Source organism: Plectropomus leopardus, chromosome 8 (assembly GCF_008729295.1).
Source record: "Plectropomus leopardus isolate mb chromosome 8, YSFRI_Pleo_2.0, whole genome shotgun sequence".
NCBI classification, from domain to species: Eukaryota; Metazoa; Chordata; class Actinopteri; order Perciformes; family Serranidae; genus Plectropomus; species Plectropomus leopardus.
The window spans coordinates 17,466,613-17,487,687 of NC_056470.1; the positions used below are offsets into that span (position 1 = coordinate 17,466,613).

Genomic DNA, 21,075 nt, shown 5'->3' on the forward strand with positions numbered 1-21,075 from the left:
GCAATGAAGGCTAAGATTGCATTTATGCTGATAACCATCTTGCAATGCATTGCAGCACAGTGAATATCTGTGGAGTTTTTGTCTGATGCCATTGTGAGAGGCGGAGCCGATTTGTGCATATCACAGGGAGAAACCTATATGCAACGTTGCTGCCTCAGTTCTCCCTATTCAAATAAAAGCTTGACACTGGCCAAACACCGCCTGACAGCCCCTGAGGTAAAGTGTGCGGGATGTCTAGACGGGCTCGTGGCACTGAAGGAGGTGTGTGTAAGCTCCCTGTTATTAGTTACAGACACACTCAGGACAAATAAAGCTTTTAAAAAAATCTATTTTCATACAGGAGCGATGAATGACACAAAATATGCCAATATTCTAACTTGACTATCTGCTGCTAAACATCTGTGTTTGTCAGTGTTCGGGGCAAATGTTAGCTTTGAATGAGGAATGAGTGTACACACACAGATACTCACTCGACTGCCACTCACTCTTTGATTTTCATGTGTCGAGGGGAAAGCTGAGGACGCTGCTCTTTGCTTTTTCACTGTTGTTTTTCCCCCTTTTTTTAATTTTTAAAAAATTTGAAAAAAAAGAAGTGAATTGGTTCATGTAGAAAAGCTACTTCAGAACCCAGACAAAAAGCAGACAGAATTTAAACAACAATGCCTGAGAAGGAGGGGAGGGATGAGAGAAAATAAGGGAGGAAGGGGAGGGGCAGGGAGTGTGTGTCACTGCCGGCATGTAGATGTGTCTCTTTGTGGTGTGTGGGGTGCACAATGGGACTGATCGCATCTATATGTATCATGGGTGAACGGCAGGAGTTGGGTGGCCATTATACCTGTAACTGCATTATGAATCTACCGCTGTAACTGGATTTATGACTGAAAAATAAAATACGTGGAACAATCTGTACCAAAAAATGGTCCCTTTTTTGTCATCAGTATGTGCCACTAAAGTCAATGCGTATGTGTCACTTCGAAATAAGCAGCGAGTATTGATTAATCTGAATTCAATTCACATTGTGTGAGTATAACAATCAATAGATTTTATTTGCACATTGTCACAGCCTGTGTGTGTTGTGTGGTGGTCAGCGGGAGCTGGTGTTGAATTGATAAAAGTAGTCCTTGGTGGGTTTGTTGGTGTACAGCTTCTTGTTCAGGTACTCCTGACTGGGACACAGAGACACACATAAACACACAGTGAGTAACTTTCCAGAAATGGTTATTTAAAGGAATAGATCACCCACCCGAATGACCATTTGTTACAGTTACTCACCTACTATGCTGCAATGGTAAAGAAAAGCATAAATATTATTGATGAATTGAAATCATGGTTTGTTATGTGACTTTGCTGATTTAAATGGTTAGTTTGGATTCACCAAAGTCACACAATTACATAAACAAACTATCAATCGCGTCAGTGTTACTCCAGCATCTCTTGTGTTAAACTAGATATAATTACTGTTTTTGTCAGTGTAGTCTGGCTTTGAAGAGAGCACAGAAAAGATTCACTCTTGGTTCAGTTCTTGCCAGATAGGCCTCTCTGTTTGGGAAATACTGACATACGACTGGATAGATGAGACTTGGAGGGAGTTTGTAAATGAATGTTTCAATATACTTTTCTGTTAAGTGCAGAGCACTTTTACTCCAAATTCAGTGTAGCGCAGGGTGAGTAATTTATATACTAATGGTCATTTTGAGGAGGTATTCCTTTAAATCTGGATTATATATTGAAGTACTTTATCACCTTAACCCAAAATACATTTGCTGACTGCAACCTGAATAGCGTGTGTATGTGTGTGTGTGTGCAGTGCTCACTATGCCTGCTGCTCTCTGGCCAGCTGCTTGTTGTAACAGTCTGTCTGAATCCTCGTCTCTCTCCTCAGCTCCTCTGCCTTCCACTCCTCCTCCTCTGCCTCTCTGGACAGCTTCAGGAGGTTGAGATCCCAAGCTGCATCCCGAATCTTCTCAGCATCAAGTTGTCTCTAAAGATAGCAAGAAATTAAGGTCTGGTGAAAACTATTGTGTGGGATACTGGGTTTAAAAAGTGTGTTTCTCATGCTTTCTTATGATGGAGGGTCTATCAATCAGGAGGTTAGGACATGACCAAAAGGCTAAAAGATAATAGAGTAAGACAGCAGAAAAATACATATTTCTGCTACACAAAATTCGATTTATTTTTTGCCTCTCTTCTTCATACTTTTTTAAAGCACTAGATGATTTTGTCACCTAAGGCCTTTTTAACAAGCATGTACGTACATATATCAATAACTATGACCTCCATGCCAAATTTCCACTTTCTAGGGCAAAGACTATAGTTCCCAAAAGGCGGGAACATTTGTTTAGACTGACCGACAGGCCAAGCTAGAGAAATGCTGGATGCAGCTTGAAAATACTTAGAAGGATTAATGCCTCTTTAGTCACAGCCTTTAGAAATATGTAACTTGTGAAGAGAGGTTTACAAGCAGTCAAAGAGATGGATAACAAATTAAAGGAAAAGCCTGAATATATTATTGGAAAAATATAATGATTTCAGGCCCATAAGGGTCCCAAAGGGTCACTGAATGGTTAATTGGCTGTTGGACATCGAGAACCCCAGTAATCAGTCATAAAACACATAAGTCCATTAACATTTCAGCACCTCCAGTTCCCTTGTCTCAAAGTCTATGGATTTTTGTAAGTTTTTGGTTAGAAGCCTGAAATAAGGTCTGTGGTTAACATAAGCTTAAGAGACTTTCGCAACATAAAATGCATCAGTAAATAACCCACTTGCAAACTCTGAAGCTCTAATGTGCTTTTAAAAAGACAATTGCTAGCAAATGGCTTGATGAGACTTCAGAGTGTCATCACGCCGAACACGGCTTTATAGCCTCGCTGTAGTTGCAATGTGACCGTGCTGTAGTTCATTTATAGCCTAACATTAGCTTTTTACTTCCGGCGATTACATTTAGGCCTCAAAAATCCTGACAGTGGTGTTTAATTGTGAAGATTATCTTGCTGAACAAATCATGTAAACATCATAAACGTTTGTTTGCCACAGAGTTTATTTTCTGCAATGATCCATAATCAAATGGAAAAATCCCATAGGCTTTTTGAAGAGGAAACCAGGGCGACGTTAGGTTTCAGGTTGGCATACAGGAAAACATTATCCCCGCAGCACTTTATTTAGACCAATGTGTTAAACAATGGGTATATATATATATGTGTGTGTGTGTGTGTGTGTGTGTGTGTGTGTGTGTTATCTCTCTGATGAGAAGTTATCTTTCAATTTGTCCCCCACATGTGGTTTAATTTAAAGGTGTCATACGTTAAGAGGTCTGGATCCACTGTTTTTAAGGGATTTGACAGAAAGACAGAACAGAAGAGAAGCTTGGAACAGAGTAAGATGTGGCTTGATAAACTGCTCACGGCACCCTGTGTTTAGAGTAGCATTTTGTTTTAAAGTGACTCCGGTACCTGTCTCTCAAGACGCTGTTCTTCTCTCTCCCTGTGGATGGCGCTCAGCTGCTCAGGGCTCATCCCTCTCCACCTGTCAATCAGAACTCGGGTTGGCCTCCCTCCCCCTGCCTCTCTCTGCGCTGCCTCTGCACACTCTGTCATCATGTCGGATGTTACAGTGTGCAGTATCTCTTCAAGATTCTCCCTTTCCTCTCGCATGTGCTGCTTCTTCAGTCTCTCTGCTCGCTCTGCGGCCTGTGGGGAGCAGGGCATGGTGAGGCTTTACCACTGATCCAGGGCCAGTTCACTTGTTATTCCTTTGGTGGTTAGAATAGCAGAAGCTTCACAAAACCAACCTCTAATCTGTGGTTACTTCTAACATAGAGTCAAGAGCCATGTGATGAATGTTCTCCTGAGGGATCCACTCAGTCAGTCGTATTTGCGTGTGCATCGTGCATGTGAGTGGTTATTAGAAAAACCACATAATTGTCATGAAAAAATCCCATGACCTGAAGGATTCATAATGATGCCTCCCAATGGAGGATTCAGCCGGGTGCATTCAGGCACATGAGGGGTGAGCTAAATGGGGGCTTTTAAAAACAGACAGGGCCCACGCATACATCAAAGCAGTTTAACCATCCATGATGCTCAGCACCAACTAATATGATGGCCACCTTCCTGCAGCAAGTGTGTGCACGCATCACTTAACATTTTGAATTAGCTATTTTAATTTCCAAACCCCACCTGAGAACTTCATGCCACAGCTCAAAACCCCAGTGGATTTTGCTTTGGAGCATCCATATCAGCGGGTGGCGTGTGTGTGCATCTGTGTGTCCATTTGTGTATGCACATGCGTGTACTGTACCAGAGCTTGATTGTAGTTGTCAAGTGCGATGCGGGTAGCTTTCCTACACTCCTCCTCTAGTGCATGTAGCTGAACCCCCTTAAGGTCCTGATGCACTAGCTCTTTGCTCAAGAGCATCTCTGTGACACACACACACACACACAAGTTGTAAATCACCTGATGTGTGTTTTTCACACCTGCATTACCCATTCTACAAAGCTCTTCAATGACACACTCATACATAACGGCTCTATGGGATGAGCATCCATCAATGCCACCTGGCAATAAGAGCTGTGCGTGGGAGTGTGTGATTGTTTGTGCAGAAGAGCATGAAGCTTGTGTGTGATTTACAGAGGCTATAGCGTACAGCGTGTCAGCTCATCTGTGATTACAGAGTGTGTCTCTTTTCACCTCTGTGCTTTTCTCCCATGCGCCTTCTCTCATTGTCTTCCCTCTGAGCTTGTAGATCTCTGCTTGTCTTTTTCATTTGTTCTCTCCTCCTTTGCTCCTCTCCAATATCCTCTCCCTGAACATGAAACGACAACACAGTGCTCAAGCGAGGGATTATTTATTTAACCATTTGTTGCATTTTCCACAGTTTTTTGATGCACACCAACACCTACCTGAAAGAGTGTCATACTTGCAGGCCCCAGCTCACCCTCTTGAATGGTGAACTTGAATGCCCCCTTCAGGCCACATTTGAGATCAGCATCTCGTGAGTCCTCTTTACGCTGATGAGTGGCCCAGTACTGGGTCAGGTCGGAGTGCAAAGCTGCTCGCTTCTCTTTTTCATCAATGTCTTGCTGCATCAGTGCTTCATCGTGATGCTCTCTCAGCTTATCTGCAATGCAATGAAAATAGAGACATCTGTGATGATACCCATTACACTGTAAAATCTTCAGTAAACCAGTTTACTGTGCTATATATCTGTATTCTGATGGTTGTGAACCAGTCAGTCATATTTGTGTTTTCTTAAACATAGAAGCAAAACAGTACTCGCAGATCTCCTAATTTCATCATGGGTGAAATCCTCTTTGTCATGATCAAGTAAAGTCAGACTAACTTTGTTTACTGAAGTTGCTAAAACCAAGAAAGAACAAGGTGATTTTACTTGTCATTTTTCAGTTACATCTTTACAAAATTAAGTAAATACAACTAAATGATGAGTAAACTGAACAATTAGATATAAAGTAAACATAAATTAAGATTAATAGTTACATTTACTTTCCTTTTTCAAGGCTATTGGTTTCCAAGATTATTTTAAGTAAGATTAACCTGACAGATTTTACAGTGTGGTGGACAGAGATGATTTCAAGACAATGTTCGTTTATGGGATTCACTATTAATAGGTGAAAGATGCCTATTATGGGTATAGTTTACCAAAAGCTTTGTCCCGTTGCATGTCCATGTTTTGGTGATGTTTTTTTTCCTGGACTTGTTTGTTGAGAGCATCAGTGTCGAGGCCCATCACACGGAGCCGAGTGTTGAAGATTCTGGCCTTGCGTGCTGTTTCTGCACACTTTCGCCTCTCCACAGCTTTTTCTATGGGCTGGTCTACAGGCAAATCCACTTTGTACATTTTCTCAGTTTCTTGTGAGCCTGGAGAGAGGCAGGAGAAACAATTACAACACTGATTATTATGGCTGATACACTGGAAAATAACCTCAGACTGAATCAACATACCATGGACACAAACAAACATTATCAACAAAGACTTACAGCCATCCTTAAATTAAACCACCTGTCAGTACAAACCCATCTTCTTTTTGTTTCCTGTATCCAAGCACCATAAAAGCAGTTCTACTGTATGTTGCCACCTGTTTTTTCCACATGCCCACAGTCACCAATAAAAATAAACTGCTGAAGATAACTCATTTAGCCAGCAAACTCAGGTATTCTTACTCTCCGCTTATCTCACTGTATCATCCTATCCCTGTAGCACTCATGACCCAAATCCGCCACTCCACCAGTACTTTATCCCAATTTCCTCTGGATGCATAAGGACATATGTGCAAGTTTCAAGACATACAAACTCTGAATAAGTAGCCTAAATTTTGATTTGAAATTCAATATGTAGTTATTTGATTGTCAAAAACATGGTAAAGAGGGAGCAATGACAGGAAAAAAAAACAAGGCAAGAAAATTACCTCCGATTTAGTTTAAAAGGGGGGAAAAAGAAAAGGAAAAAAACAATCAGGAAATAACCTGGGAAAAGTGACATTTCCTACCAACTTACTTATTGTCGTTTTTGACAGAATTCGCACCAATTGGCTCAGGGTTCAAAGGTTTAAATAGAAGAAAAATGATGTCCTCCAGGTTTCAAAGGGTTAATTCTGGTTTTCTTGTGTTTCTATGCATTCTGTAGCCAATTTGTCCTACACGTTTGTGTTATGTAGGCTGTGCACCTGCTCTGGAAAAGAGGTGCTCTGTCTGTCTGTCTGTTTATCTTTCTTTCTTTCTTTCTTTCTTTCTTTCTTTCTTTCTATCTATCTATCTATCTATCTATCTATCAAAGACGTTATTATTTTGTGTCAGCTGTATTTCCTTTGAGCGGTGATCACAGATCTAAAGCATCGCTTACCTCTGACGTCACAGATACGCCCAAATTATTTCAGCTAATTTTGGGATTTAAGACTAAAGTTGCTCGAGGTTGTATCGCTGGTCGGAACGTGTTGTGTTTAGATGCCCTTAGTAACCATGGTAACTCGTGGTCATCCCAGTTTGACGCTGCTTTCTTTGCGTTTTGTTTGAAATAAATAACAAAAGTGGGTGGTGGAAAACTTGTACAAAACATAAAGGCTTTCTGAAATTAACATAATATATTATGAAATGTATATATTTTGAAATAGTTATAATAATAAGCACTATGTTAAGTCAGTGAGAGCGACTGACTAGTCAGTCTCGCGATAAACTGCGAGATTTCGTGTCTCGCGCGCTCGAGGGGGCTTCCTGTTGGATTGTAAAATGGCGCATTGTTGTCACAGTCGCGTCGCGTCTATTTGATTAAGATTATGAAGCTGTTAAGATTATTAAACTAAACATGCACTTCATAATGTGACATGTGCACAGGTCTGCAGTAGATTGGACAGACAGGTTCATTCATTCGCGTGCATATTTTCGTCTTTGAGAGTGCTTGTTCGGCAAACATTGGGTGTTAGCATCAGCTAGCTAACATTGCGTTAGCTAACGTTTACTGCAGTTTTTTTTCAGAACAGACGCACAAATACATCAAAGATGGGATATTTAAAGCTGATTGAGATCGAAAACTTCAAGTCGTATAAAGGAAGACAGATCATTGGACCTTTTCATAAGTTCACTGCAATCATCGGACCCAATGGATCTGGTATGTTATGATTGCAAACGCGCGGCTAATGCAAAGCGCTTGCTAGCTTTGGCTAACGGTAAACAGTGCAGAAATGACCCGCTGTCTTTAGATCTCACAACTAATGATTTATGCACAAATTTATGCCTAACTTGTTGGACAGCAGCTTGATTGATCGTCGTTTAACTTTACTATCCCATTGTTGTTTTATCGCGACGTGTCTTGTGTTAAGATTCGTGCCTATTAACTTGTACAGAGTTGCATGTGTGCACAACAGTCAAATCAACAAACAATCTGTTGTGTGTATGATCAAACTTTATGTTGTCTGTTTCAAACTTTTCTTTTTTTCACATTTTTGCTAAGCTATTTAAGCATAATTCATCATCTTTGTCAACACGTATAGCGTAATGCCAATACACATATGGTTTTACGTTGGAAAATATCAAAATTTTGGAAAGACCCCTCCTTCTAACTGCAGTTTTTACAAAACCTCTTTAACAAAGGGTAAACTAAATACACAAGAAGTACACAAAAAACTGCACATTATAATAGTCACAATGATAAACTTGATAGAACAAGTGTATGTAATAAACTGGTACTATATGATATTATCATTATACTTAGTTCACAATACAATATTATTAGGATTATAAACACCTTTTGAGAGATATTTGAGTGTTGCAATAACATGTATTTTGATATATATTACTCTTTTTTCAGTTGCAATTTATGTCCCCATAGGAAAACTTTTTCATCATTTCTTTTATCTAATGAGATAAAGTTTGCAGTCTGTTTATCTATTTTCAATAGATTTTACAGCAGAAAAATGCTTCTAGTAGACTAAAAAAACGTTTTATTTCATTATTCCAGTATGCTACCAAAGGTTCTGTTCGTATTTGCAATATTGCGACATGCACACACACATATAAACCTGGTAACCTGATATATATGCTGTGCTTTCATATTAGGTTTGTATAGGTTATTAAAAATTTGAATGCCGCTGTTGTAGGAAAGTCCAACCTTATGGATGCCATCAGCTTCGTGTTGGCAGAGAAGACCAGCAACCTACGTGTAAAGACTCTGAAGGATCTGATCCACGGTGCCCCCGTAGGGAAGCCAGCTGCCAACAGAGCCTTTGTCAGCATGGTGTACCAGGAAGATAACGGGGAGGAACGCGCCTTCACAAGGGCCATCATTGGTGTGTACTGCCATTCACAGTCATGTTGGAATGTGTGCTTCAGTTTCATTAATGTTTATCCGTGTGAAATGAAGCAGAGTCTAATGACTTTTCTCTGTCACTTATTGTGAAACTTTTTTTCTGGAGTTACTTTTTTTTTTTTTTAATTTTATAAAAAAAAAAATGTAGCTCCAGCAATTTGGTAATTGCATCTATTATTTATATTTGCAGCCGTATATTAAACATTGTGAAGCACTCCCTTAAAATCCTGCCTGTCGTCACAGACATCAAACTCTGCTTGGATCTTTATTTTTGTCTTTATCAAAGCTACTTGGGGAACACACATTATGCAAATATATGTTAATATAAGATAGTTGTCTCTGACAGGTTTTATGAAAGACCTTTTCAGCCATCTTTTGCGTGCTTTTGATAAGCCAATGGTTGTGATGTTTATTTCCTAAATGTGTGTTCATCAGGTTCCTCCTCTGAGTACCGCATCAACAACAAGGTGGTGGGCCTCCCTGAATACAGCGAGGAGCTGGAAAAACTTGGCATTCTGATCAAGGCTCGAAACTTCTTGGTCTTCCAGGTGAGACTAAAAAACTAAAAACCTTACTAAGGGAATTTTATTCATTGATGTTCTTTCATATTTCTTCTGTACTAAGCCGCATGTTTTCTCTCAGACGATTGTACTTTACAGGGATTTCAGCACAGTTAACTGTTGCTCACCATGATTTGAAGTTGCTTCTTGTATTCATAAGATGGAGTTGCACAAATGTAAAAAGTGCTTTTTTGTTTAAAAATATTGAATCACTGATGATTAAAAGTAATTCTTGCGACAAACCGCCCTGCTAGTCGACTTGCTGTACTTTCATTTATTCCAGTACTCTTTGTGGCTTGGTTAGTGTTGCAAGCATATGCCCCCACCAGGTATCGCAGGACTGAATGTGACTTGGCCAATTACAGCAGAAACACAAATATAAATGTTATGGTGATAAATGAATATCTGGTAACTTGGCATTGGAAGCTGCTGTTGGTAACCGTAGTTTTATTCCCTGCTTCTTCTCCCTGCAGGGAGCTGTGGAGTCTATTGCCATGAAGAACCCCAAGGAGCGTACAGCTCTGTTTGAGGAAATCTCACGTTCTGGAGAGCTGGCGCAGGAGTACGACCGCAGGAAGAAGGAAATGGTGAAAGCAGAGGAAGACACACAGTTCAATTACCATCGTAAGAAAAACATTGCTGCTGAGCGCAAAGAAGCCAAGCAAGAGAAAGAGGAGGTTTGTACTGAAATTACTTTTATTTCTGTGCATTTGTGTCTTGCATGAATTAGAAATGTAATATTCAGTGTAACTTTTTGACTTTTTGTTGTCCTGTGAGAAGAATTTGACTTGCAGTAAAGTTTAGTTGTTAAGATATGCTTGTTTGTCAATTTAATTTCCTATAATGCTCTGAAGTAAATTTTGTGTTGAATGTCTCATGTAATTTGTCTCTAACCTACACTTATTGCAGCCTATTTTGGTCATAACACTTTTAAAAAGTTAAATAAAGGTCATCATCATACAAATCACCATCTTATCTATCTTTCTGTCTCATCCCATCATTCCTCAAGGCTGAGCGTTACCAGCGTCTGAAAGACGAAGTGGCCAGGGCCAGTGTTCAGCTGCAGCTCTTCAAGCTGTACCACAATGAGACTGAGATTGAGAAGCTGAACAAAGAGCTGGGCCAGCGGAACAAGGAGATCGATAAGGACCGCAAAAAGATGGACCATGTGGAGGAGGAGCTGAAGGAAAAGAAGAAGGAGCTGGGCAGGCTGATGAGGGAGCAGCAGACCATTGAAAAAGAAATCAAGTAAGTGAAAATGTCATGACGGCGTTCTCACAGCTCACTCGATGTACCTCTCAGATGACCTACTGTTACTATCGCCATTTAAAACCAATGGCTTTGTTTAACACTTGATTCTGCCCACAGAGAGAAAGACTCCGAGTTGAACCAAAAGAGGCCGCAGTACATTAAGGCCAAAGAAAACACCTCACACAAGATCAAGAAGCTCGAGGCCGCACGCAAGTCATTGCAAAATGCCCAGAAGATGTATAAGAAACGCAAGGCGGACATGGATGAGCTTGATAAAGAGATGAGGGCGGTGGAGCTGGCCAAGCAGGAGTTTGAGGAGCGCATGGAAGAGGAGGCGCAGAGCCAAGGCCAGGACCTCACCCTGGAGGAAAACCAGGTTTGATATTTAGAATGTTGTACATATTTAAGGCCCCCTTGATTCATAATTTATTATGATTCAATAATTTATTATTTACAGAGATTTATTTAATTTATGCAGTTGAAATACTGTTACTGGTACATTGGTGCTATTTAGGGATATGCGTATGCTCTATAAAGACTGCAGTAAAAAATCTGACTAACTGTGTTCAGTAAAACTATATATTTTCCATCAGCAGGCTTAGTGTGTCAAAATTCATTCAGTGATTTGACATAAAGATGATGGTATACTGCTCACATGCAAATTGGTGTGTGAATTGTTTCTCGATTTGTTGTTATGATGTTATTAAATCAGATGGATCTCAAAATACAGATCTGTCTTTATCAGCGTAGATAGGCTTTGTGTAGTTTTGACACACAGGATGTAGACTGTGGATATAAAGCCTGCCATGGGCCTCCTATCTCAGGAGGTCTGTTAACATTTTCAAAATTCCCATCATGTGAAACAAGTACAGCATAGCCATATCTATCTCTACACTTTGTTTAGCATTTTTTGTGAAACAGCAACAGCCCTCTGAGTTAGAAACTTACATCTTAAAACATCTTTTAATGTTTTGTGCGGCCCTTTCTTTTTTAGTGGTTTAGCCATTTTAATGCTAGGCCTCAGTTTTCACTGAAACTAATTTCCTTCCCATGCTATTTTGCAAGCTGTCACTTGCATCCCCGCCTTAGCACCCCTAAATATGATTGTGATTGGTTTAAAGAAATACAAATAATCCAGAGTGTCTTTTTTCCTTGATGCCAAATTATTATAGATTCAGCCAGACCTTCTCCAGCTTTGGCACAATGCAAGAAAGGTCTGGCTATGCATACTAGGCTGTTTCTCTGTCCCCCTTAGGTCAAGCAGTACCATCGTCTGAAGGAGGAGGCCAGTAAACGCGCTGCCACTCTGGCACAGGAGCTGGAGAAATTCAACCGTGACCAGAAGGCTGATCAGGACCGCCTCGACTTGGAGGAGAGGAAGAAAGTGGAGACGGAGGTAAATAAGATGATGTTGACAGGCTTGGCTTTGCCAGACAAAATTGATTTTAATTGAGTTGATTGCATTCAACAATATATTCTGCTGTTTCTCTTCAGGCCAAAATCAAACAGAAGATCCGTGAAATTGAGGAGAACCAAAAACGTATCGAGAAATTAGAAGATTACATCACCACCAGCAGGTATGCTGCTCTCACGTTTGTTTTGTTTATATATATGTTTAGCTTATTGATTTTCTGGTTTTTCTAATTATGTTTGTCCTGTTATACCTCAGGCAGTCACTGGATGAACAGAAGCGCATGGAGGAGGAGCTGACCGAGGAGGTGGAGATGGCCAAGCGGAGAATTGATGAGATCAACATGGAGCTGAACCAGGTGCTTAATACTCACACAGGCAAAGAAAAGTGAATGAATTCAAATAATGTCATCTAAGAGTGGATGTAGTTGTTGAAGACTATTCTTTGGAAGATCTTGCGTCTATGATTGCACGTTTTACAATGCAAAAATAACTACATAGCATTTGTAGCTAACCTGTGCCCTGAAAGTGAGCAGGAGAACACTAAATGTCTCCCACGTGAATCAACAGATGTTTCTCACTGCAGACATTTCCACATACCAGAGAAAAGCACAAGTGTGACCAATAAAATAAATGATGGCAAGGTGTGCCAGTTATCCAGGCCCGTGGGCCGTCATGCACAACAAGGGGCCTGGCACTAACACTCCTATTGATAATGTTATTAGTCACAGCTGTACATTTGAGAGGTAAAATGTCAGCTGTGAAAAAAGTCTATAACAAATCCCATTATTATTGGCTTTTGCTGTAGGTAATGGAGCAGCTGGGAGACGCCAGAATTGACAGGCAGGAGAACAGTCGCCAGCAGCGCAAGGCTGAGATCATGGAGAGTATCAAGAGACTCTACCCTGGCTCTGTGGTAAGGCAACTGTGACAGTATTCAGCACAATATGATGAATTTTATTCTGCTTGCAGCGCTACAGGTTTTTTTTTGCTTCCCTTCTTTTAATGTCAGCATGAATATACTCAGATTGGTTAAAAAAATATGCTTCTGTCTCTCTGCAGTATGGTCGTCTAATCGACCTGTGCCAGCCCACTCAGAAGAAGTATCAGATTGCTGTGACCAAAGTGTTGGGCAAGAACATGGATGCCATCATTGTTGACTCTGAGAAGACTGGCAGAGATTGTATTCAGTACATCAAGGAGCAGAGAGGGGAGCCAGAGACCTTCCTTCCTCTCGACTACCTCGAGGTGAATACTAAAAAGTGCTGATGGTGATTCAAATCTTTGGAGTGGTTAGAGTATGCGGTTTCAAAGTAGCAATCTTCAGTGAAAACATCAAATTTCAATAAACGTAAGGAAGAGGAGGTTTATGTCAGACACACAGAATGTGTCTAGCATGATGTGGAGCTACACTCGTCAAATGGGAAAAAAACAGCAATTCGCCTTGAAGCATTTTTTAAGGATCCTCAAATCTCTTCATTTCCTCATCTTTTCTTCTTGCTTAACATCAGAACCCAGTTTTCCGGCTTCAGATTGCACTAAAAAAAACAACTCAATGAATTTTTAATTGCTTCAGTTCAAAAAACATCCCTTTGCTTTGCTTTTCGTCTTGTTTTATCAAAGGTAAAACCAACAGATGAGAAACTTCGAGAACTGCGAGGAGCCAAACTGGTGATCGATGTGATTCGCTATGAGCCTCCCCACATCAAGAAAGCCCTCCAGTATGCCTGTGGAAATGCCCTGGTTTGTGAGAACGTAGAGGACGCACGAAGGATTGCTTTTGGAGGGCCATACAGACACAAGGTATTTGACTTATTTCAGCTTAATAACTGAGGTTTTACTTATGTTATCAAAATTTGTGTGTGAGATAAAAATGGAAGGATTGGAAACTAAGCTTGTCTCATTGATGATTTAGTAGATGTGACTTTTGTCTTTTCTGCCACCTAACGTCCCCTTGTCTCCCTGTGTCCAGACGGTAGCTTTGGACGGTACTCTGTTCCAAAAGTCTGGAGTCATCTCTGGAGGAGCCAGCGACCTGAAGGCCAAGGCCAGGCGCTGGGATGAGAAGGCAGTGGACAAACTCAAGGAGAAGAAAGAAAAACTCACTGAAGAGCTCAAAGTAACTTTGATTATTATTGCTCCTCTCTGTATGTTAGGTATCAGGATATCATGAAAGCTACTTGAGTCAAAATCTTTGTTGGGGTGTAGTTGACAATTCCAGCACAACCTCAAAATAAGAATTGTTTTTGATCTATAGTCACTGACTGCAGTTTGATGGATTGTCACAACAATTTCCATGTAATGTTTTTCTTTATAGGAGCAAATGAAGGCCAAGAGGAAGGAGGCAGAGCTGCGTCAGGTGCAGTCTCAGGCCCACGGTCTGCAGATGAGACTTAAGTACTCCCAGAGTGATCTGGAACAGACAAAAACCCGTCACCTCTCCCTGAACATGCAGGTACAGCCCTGCTACACCTCAGTGTTCCTCATCCTGATTATTATTGTGACTGCTGCCTTAAACTTCTTTTGTTTGTGTCATGTAGGAGAAATCTAAGCTAGAGAGTGAACTGGCAAACTTTGGACCTCGCATCAATGACATCAAAAGAATCATTCAGTCTCGTGAGAGGGAGATCACCGACCTGCGAGACCGCATGAACCTGGTGAGACTAAGACAAAGTGAGCTCCATTTAGAAGCCTGTCTATAAATCAGGCTTTGCAGTGATGTTGTTATGAATGTTTTTGTGTTCCAGGTGGAGGATGAGGTGTTTGTTGAGTTCTGTAAGGAGATTGGAGTGAGGAACATCAGAGAGTTTGAGGAGGAGAAGGTGAAGAGGCAGAATGAGATCGCAAAGAAGCGGTGAGTTCAGTGATGACTCCGTTCAAGTGTCAACTCTTCCCACATTGTTGGTCAACCTGTCGCTGGTTTCCTATTTTCTCTAACCTGACACGTCACATTTTGCTTCAGTCTTGAGTTTGAGACCCAGAAGACCCGCCTGGGTATCCAGGTAGACTACGAGAAGAATCAGCTGAAGGAGGACCAGGAGAAAGTCATGATGTGGGAGCAGACTGTCAAGAAGGACGAGGCAGAAATAGAGCGACTAAAGAAGGTAAAGACACAAAGTGAAAGATGAAACTGAACTTATACCGTGGAAACAGTCTCTGGGGATCAAGGTTACAGTAACCAAATGCTTATATGGATCGAAAAACTTGGGACAGAATTATTCCTTTACAAATGCTGTTTAAATGAAAAGCTTATAGTAATCAAGTAGTCTGCTTACAGTGTTTATTTTGGGCCTCTGAAACATGACAACATATAGAAAAACATTTTAAAAAGGACAGTAATGGTCTTGTTACTCTACACCCATTGTCCTTTGCCTTATAGTGACCAGTCTGCTTCCAGCTGCCCGCCTGAGGCTGCTGATGGTGCACTTTGAAATAGTGATGGGAAAAAGAAAGTCGTTTTCTCTCTTAAAACCATACTGTCCTCGAAGCTTACGGCTGTTAGCGATAGATAGAGAAAACAAATGTGAACGAAGGATCTGTTGTTGAAGCTGTCATTGTCAAGTGTATTGGTAATGCTCGGTCACCTTGGAGAGGGAAAGGCAGAAAAATTAGCAGCAACCCCGAGAGAGTTCAGTTTCAAAGATTCCATAAGCTGGTTTGAGGGATTTAAAAAGAGAGGGAACATTATGTTTTCTAAAGTACACGGGGGAACTGCTGAAGCCGACACAGTAAATGGTGAAGCTGTCCATTCCATTATTTTATATTCATGTGATAAATATACAAATGTCGATTAGATGGTAATCTGCAGGAGAAAAAAAGTAGTTCTAATCTTCCTTGGACAGTTGTGTCCACTCAAAGTAGTTTCCTCTGTGATTTGGTTCGTCCTCACTTTTTACACCAAATTAATTCTTGTGTGTCTTTTTCTCACATTTCTTATGTTCCTGCAGGAGGAGCACAGACACATGAAGATCATCGATGAGACAATGGCTCAGCTGCAGGACCTGAAAAACCAGCACCTCACCAAAAAATCTGAGGTCAATGATAAAAACCATGATATGGAGGAGATTCGCAAAAAACTGGGTGGAGCCAACAAGTCAGTAGCTGCAAATGCACACAAACTAAATTCTTTTAATGTCATATAGACATTACCTTTGAGTTGTGCTACATCTGTTGTTGATGTATCTTTCAGGGAGTTAACTCAGCTCCAGAAGGAGGTGACGGCCATTGAGACCAAATTGGAGCAGAAGCGTAGCGACCGCCACAACTTGCTACAAGCCTGCAAAATGCAGGACATCAGGCTGCCTCTTCGTTCTGGAACAATGGATGACATCAGCCAGGGAGAGGTACACACAAACACACTCACACAGGTGCTAACCTTTATAACAGAAAATGACATCCTTCCTTTGTTTTGCTGTTCCAGGGGAGCTCGCAGACAGATGAGTCCAGCAGCCAGAGGACGTCCAGCAGTGTTCTCGCTAAAGAGGCTCTCATAGAGATCGACTACAGCAACCTGTCTGAAGACCTGAAGGTAGCTTGTCCACACGACACCTCTGCCTAATATTTAAACTTAAATTTTGTGACGTCAGCTCTCTGGATTTGTGACGGTAACAATACTAATATCGTGCTTTTTCCACATAGTGCTGCAAGTGGAGATAATATTAAAAATGCAGATGTAACCTTTCTAGATGACATCTCTGACCATGTTGTGCAGCCAAATAACAATATCATCATTTAGCGCTTGAGCAAAAAATGGTCCATAATTCTTTGTATTATTGTTTACTAGCACACAGTAAATATCCTTTCTTGTTTCAGTAATGGGTTGTGTTGTTAATGTAGCCTGTGTTGCCACTTTTTCTCTCAATTTTGTGTGTTTAGCTTTGATATCAAAAAACAGTTATGTTTTCATCCTGTTAAGCAAAATATGATGTGTGCTACGTAAGCTAGTACCAACACATTTTTACTATGATATCATGACATCCACCCATTAATCAATCACCAACTTTAAGCTGCACAGAGCTAAGATTAAGTTAGCCATCTAGTTATAGCATGTAATGTTGGTGTGTCTTTGTTTCCTAAAAATGGAGTGATTAATGGCCAGATGGCTAAAGGTTATTCACTTTGGGAAAGTGGAGTCTTTTAGAGCTCCAAATTATGCACTAGGCAATTTGCAGTCAGCAGCTAACTTTACATGGAGCATAGATGACGGATACTACTATCCCACTGGCTTTACACCATCTGGGCCTCACTCTTATGACACGCCCACTTTCCAACAATCAAATCTAATTCCTCCCCATGTTGTATCTGGCTGCCTGTCCTGTCTCACTCTGAAATGTGCCACGATACTGATTTCCGTTTCATCTGGACTTTAACAATTTGCAAAAGAGGAAAAGGCCATTTTCAGCAAAAATGTTATGTCTGTAGTTGAAGGGACACTTATTTAATCCCGTTTGACATCCTACAGGATGCACTGTCAGAGGAGGAGATCAAGGCCGAGACAAACACGCTGCAGCAGCGTCTGAACGAGCAGCAGAGTATCTTACAGAGGATCAGCGCACCCAACATGAAGGCCATGGAGAAGCTCGAGAGTGTCAGGGACAAGTTCCAGGAGACCAGTGACGGTGAGTTATGAGGATAATGGTAGAGGCTGGGATCAGAGAAAGGGGGTGATGCTGGTTTACAGTACCTTTCTAGAGCTGTTTATAATGTTACTCCTGTGTGATCTCGTGGTTTTGTTTTTGTCTTTCCCCGCAGAGTTTGAGGCTGCTCGTAAGAGAGCCAAGAAGGCCAAGCAAGCCTTTGAGCAGATAAAGAAGGAAAGATTTGATCGATTCAATAACTGCTTTGAGTCTGTGGCCACTAACATTGACGAGATCTACAAGGCCCTCTCACGCAACAGCAGTGCCCAGGTGAGCCTCAATCAGAACAAAAAGATTTATGCTATGACAGTTAAACAGAAGTCACAGATCATGTACTTTAACTGTTTGATTTGGTATATTATGTATCAAAACGTTTCACAATGAGTGTGTCTCTCTTCTGTAGGCTTTCCTGGGCCCAGAAAACCCAGAGGAGCCATACCTGGATGGCATCAACTATAACTGTGTGGCTCCAGGAAAGAGGTTCAGACCGATGGACAACCTGTCTGGAGGAGAGAAGACTGTTGCTGCCCTGGCGCTGCTCTTTGCTATTCATAGGTGAAACGACAGGGCTTTTTTCTTCTTTGTCTTCATTTACACACCGTTCTCTCAACCAAGGCGCAGGTTGGTATAGTGTTAACATTTTCTCCTGCTTGTCTCTAGCTACAAACCCGCCCCCTTCTTTGTCCTGGATGAGATTGACGCTGCTCTGGACAACACTAACATCGGCAAGGTCTGTTCTCACATGATATTTGATTCGGTTACTTTTTTATCAGTGCTGCTTGTGGTTTGAATGCTGTATTTTTATTTATAAATGCCACTCATTACATTAATTACAAACTATAACTCGTAATGTCCCACTGTGCTGTCAAGGTGGCCAATTACATCAAAGATCAGTCGGTGCAGAACTTCCAGGCCATCGTCATTTCTCTGAAGGAGGAATTCTACACCAAGGCAGACTCACTTATCGGCGTTTATCCAGAGGTTTGTTTCTCAATATTGTCTGTACAGAATACAATGCAAAATGCTAAATTACAGCCATGGAGCTTTGATCGTTAAGTATTACAACATATCTGCAGTTTCCAAAAAATTGCCATTATTTTTTTCTCCTTGCTTGCAGTTTACAGTAATTGCTGTTTCAACAGCAGATAGTTATTGTTTTTTTGTATTTGTTTGCTGGCTGTCAGGAGATGTTATACATCAATAACTAGAAGTGAGATTGGTGCGACAGTGGACTGTGCACGCAGAGTGCCGTTTAATCCTTTTTGTGTTCAGTCAGCACCATCAGACCTGTGGCAGACAGTCAATACTGCTGAATCCAGTAGATAGGAAACTCAGTGCCCCATACTGGGCAAGAGTCCATTTTAGCAAAAACTTAATTAACTAACATAAATGAATGCATTTTTTATTGGTTAGTATATCCATCAATTTTTTTTGCCACTTATTTGGGTCCAAGTCAGGGTAAGTGATGAATTATATAATCTCTATAAACAGATATCTGCATATTTATGCAGAATCTATAGGCAAAGGCACACGTTTCTGTTATCAGAAGTGTTCTTGTTTTCATTTGTAGTTCGAGTAATGTTGCATAGATCTAAATGCAATCTTAGCTTTATATTGCTTTTGCTTGGAAAAAAGTCTATTCATATGCAGATATCTCTTTATAGATATTAGCCTAAAATGTCTGGCACAAGGAAGAGTAAGTGTTGGCCCTAATATCTGCTGGCTTCACCGAATTAGCCTTAAATATTGTCCCTCTCCCCCAGAGGCTTTACTGTAATCTGATGATGGCCATTTGGTGCTGAGATTGATAATTACATCACTGGAAGGCACTGTTTTATACAGCTGGAAAGTAATAATCGTAACAAAAATGGAACATAAATTCATTTACTAAAGGAACATCAGACCTTATTTTCTCTTGTTTTCCTGGTAATTTGGTAAATACTACAGAAAAGTTACATTATAGATGTGGAATAAGTTATCATTAAAACGTATACATGATCAGTGATCAAGCAAAGCATCTTGAGCTGTCGTAAATAAATGAACGTTGGAAATATCTGCTGTATTTGCTAAAAGTATTAACTTCTTTTCTTTCTCTTCCATTCACAGCAAGGAGATTGTGTCATCAGCAAAGTGCTGACTTTCGACCTCTCCCAGTATCCTGATGCCAACCCAAATCCGAACGAATAGGGCTAGCACTCCCAACTCAGCATTTGGGCAGGTTGGACGTTCATTTGCTTTTTTTCTCTGGATTACTGATGTATTCTCTAGCCACAGATTATGTATTCATTAGGTCCCACATGTTTTTTCCTAATGTTTTATGTTTTTATGTATTTTTGGTTATGCTAGAGTAGTGAATTAGTGAGTTTTTTTAGTTGTGGGGGGGCTGTTCTTTATAGACAGCGACAACCAGGATGTATGTACATTTATAAAAGCCCACACTTTCTTAATTTGGCCTTACAAGTGTGATTATAATAATTGGTAAAAATAATAATCAAGTAAAAATGAGAAGGAATAAACCTTTTTTTAACAGACTGTAGAATTTGTATCACGTGATAAAATGTGCTGAATATACCTGAAACAAGTTTTTGTTCTCAGTGCTTTTATACTGTTTATGGCTCTCTTTTCAGTGGTGTGCTGCAAAGCCTGAGACTGTCATCTGTTGTGTGAGCTGAAAGATGTATTTGCATTTACATACGCTACTTTTTTAAAAGCTTAATCAGGAAACTGTTCTTACAGTATGGTGGATACATTCCCGTCTGTGATGGCTAAAGAAAACCCCAGTGAGCTGCTACTGGCGGTGCTGTAATGAGATCATGGAGCTTTGTCAGAGCTGTCATCAGATTATGTCAAAGGAAATGTGCTGAGGTTACACGGATGTATGAATAACAACAATCTCTATTTTCCTTGAGAGATATTTTGAATCGGCTTTAGGAAAATTGAAAAGTCAACGCAAAACTATTCTGTCAGGTCTGTCTTATTGATTGCTTTGCTTCAATAAATAAAATTTGAATTATTTAAGCTCATTTTGTTTACTTTTAATTCTTAGTAAAAGCATGCCAGCCGGTGGCACTTATGATAGCTCTGAGCATCAGTTTAAAGCAATTTTCTCCCTTTACTTGAACCTGTAGTGTTGAATGCAACTTGCTGTATTAGTTTCCACTCCATAAGGGGGAGTCTGTGCTTTGCCATGCAAGACTATTTTTAGAGGCTCTCAGTTTTCTCACTGAAACTTTTGCAGGGGGCAGTGCCCAAAGTATGCACCTCTCATCAATGCATTCATTAGCTCAAATTTTTATTTAATAGTGGAAAACGTTGTGTAACTATACTATAAACTATAGTGTGTAAGTTTTTTTTCCCTTTTTCCAAATCCCAGCTTGTGTCGTTGGATGTCCACTGTGGC

The 21,075-nt window shown here is 40.5% G+C and overlaps 2 protein-coding genes across 2 annotated transcripts; one reads left to right on the plus strand and one right to left on the minus strand.

The window, feature by feature from the left end:
- Positions 1-1,069: 1,069 nt before the first annotated feature.
- ribc1 (RIB43A domain with coiled-coils 1) lies at positions 1,070-5,857 on the minus strand. Its single transcript, XM_042491151.1, has 7 exons — positions 5,659-5,857; positions 4,902-5,119; positions 4,690-4,804; positions 4,300-4,418; positions 3,453-3,689; positions 1,815-1,981; positions 1,070-1,166 (listed from the first exon to the last, which is right to left on the minus strand). Exons 1-7 carry the CDS (start codon positions 5,855-5,857, stop codon positions 1,085-1,087), a joined length of 1,137 nt encoding a protein of 378 aa, XP_042347085.1. The 3' UTR covers positions 1,070-1,084.
- Positions 5,858-7,238: 1,381 nt separating this feature from the next.
- On the plus strand, positions 7,239-20,698 carry smc1a (structural maintenance of chromosomes 1A). The gene is made up of 26 exons (XM_042491743.1): positions 7,239-7,621; positions 8,610-8,798; positions 9,254-9,366; positions 9,852-10,055; positions 10,388-10,626; positions 10,747-11,005; positions 11,885-12,025; positions 12,124-12,206; positions 12,299-12,398; positions 12,848-12,955; positions 13,102-13,287; positions 13,663-13,842; positions 14,012-14,158; positions 14,357-14,494; positions 14,580-14,696; positions 14,787-14,893; positions 15,002-15,143; positions 15,987-16,132; positions 16,229-16,382; positions 16,460-16,567; positions 17,501-17,657; positions 17,791-17,945; positions 18,079-18,230; positions 18,336-18,405; positions 18,546-18,656; positions 19,782-20,698. The coding sequence occupies exons 1-26, from the start codon at positions 7,513-7,515 to the stop codon at positions 19,860-19,862; spliced, it is 3,696 nt and encodes a 1,231-aa protein (XP_042347677.1). The 5' UTR covers positions 7,239-7,512; the 3' UTR covers positions 19,863-20,698.
- The last annotated feature ends 377 nt before the right edge of the window (positions 20,699-21,075 follow it).

What these genes read in the sequence shown, in the direction of transcription:
- ribc1 (XM_042491151.1), bottom strand. Translation starts at nt 5,857, where the DNA reads ATGTACAAAGTGGATTTGCCTGTAGACCAGCCCATAGAAAAAGCTGTG. An exon ending in GCAACGGGACAAAGCTTTTG is followed by an intron (nt 5,120 to 5,658) that starts GTAAACTATACC and finishes ATTGCATTGCAG; the next exon opens with ATAAGCTGAGAGAGCATCAC. An exon ending in CAAGTATGACACTCTTTCAG is followed by an intron (nt 4,805 to 4,901) that starts GTAGGTGTTGGT and finishes TTTCATGTTCAG; the next exon opens with GGAGAGGATATTGGAGAGGA.
- smc1a (XM_042491743.1), top strand. Translation starts at nt 7,513, where the DNA reads ATGGGATATTTAAAGCTGATTGAGATCGAAAACTTCAAGTCGTATAAA. An exon ending in CTTCACAAGGGCCATCATTG is followed by an intron (nt 8,799 to 9,253) that starts GTGTGTACTGCC and finishes TGTGTTCATCAG; the next exon opens with GTTCCTCCTCTGAGTACCGC. An exon ending in GATTACATCACCACCAGCAG is followed by an intron (nt 12,207 to 12,298) that starts GTATGCTGCTCT and finishes GTTATACCTCAG; the next exon opens with GCAGTCACTGGATGAACAGA.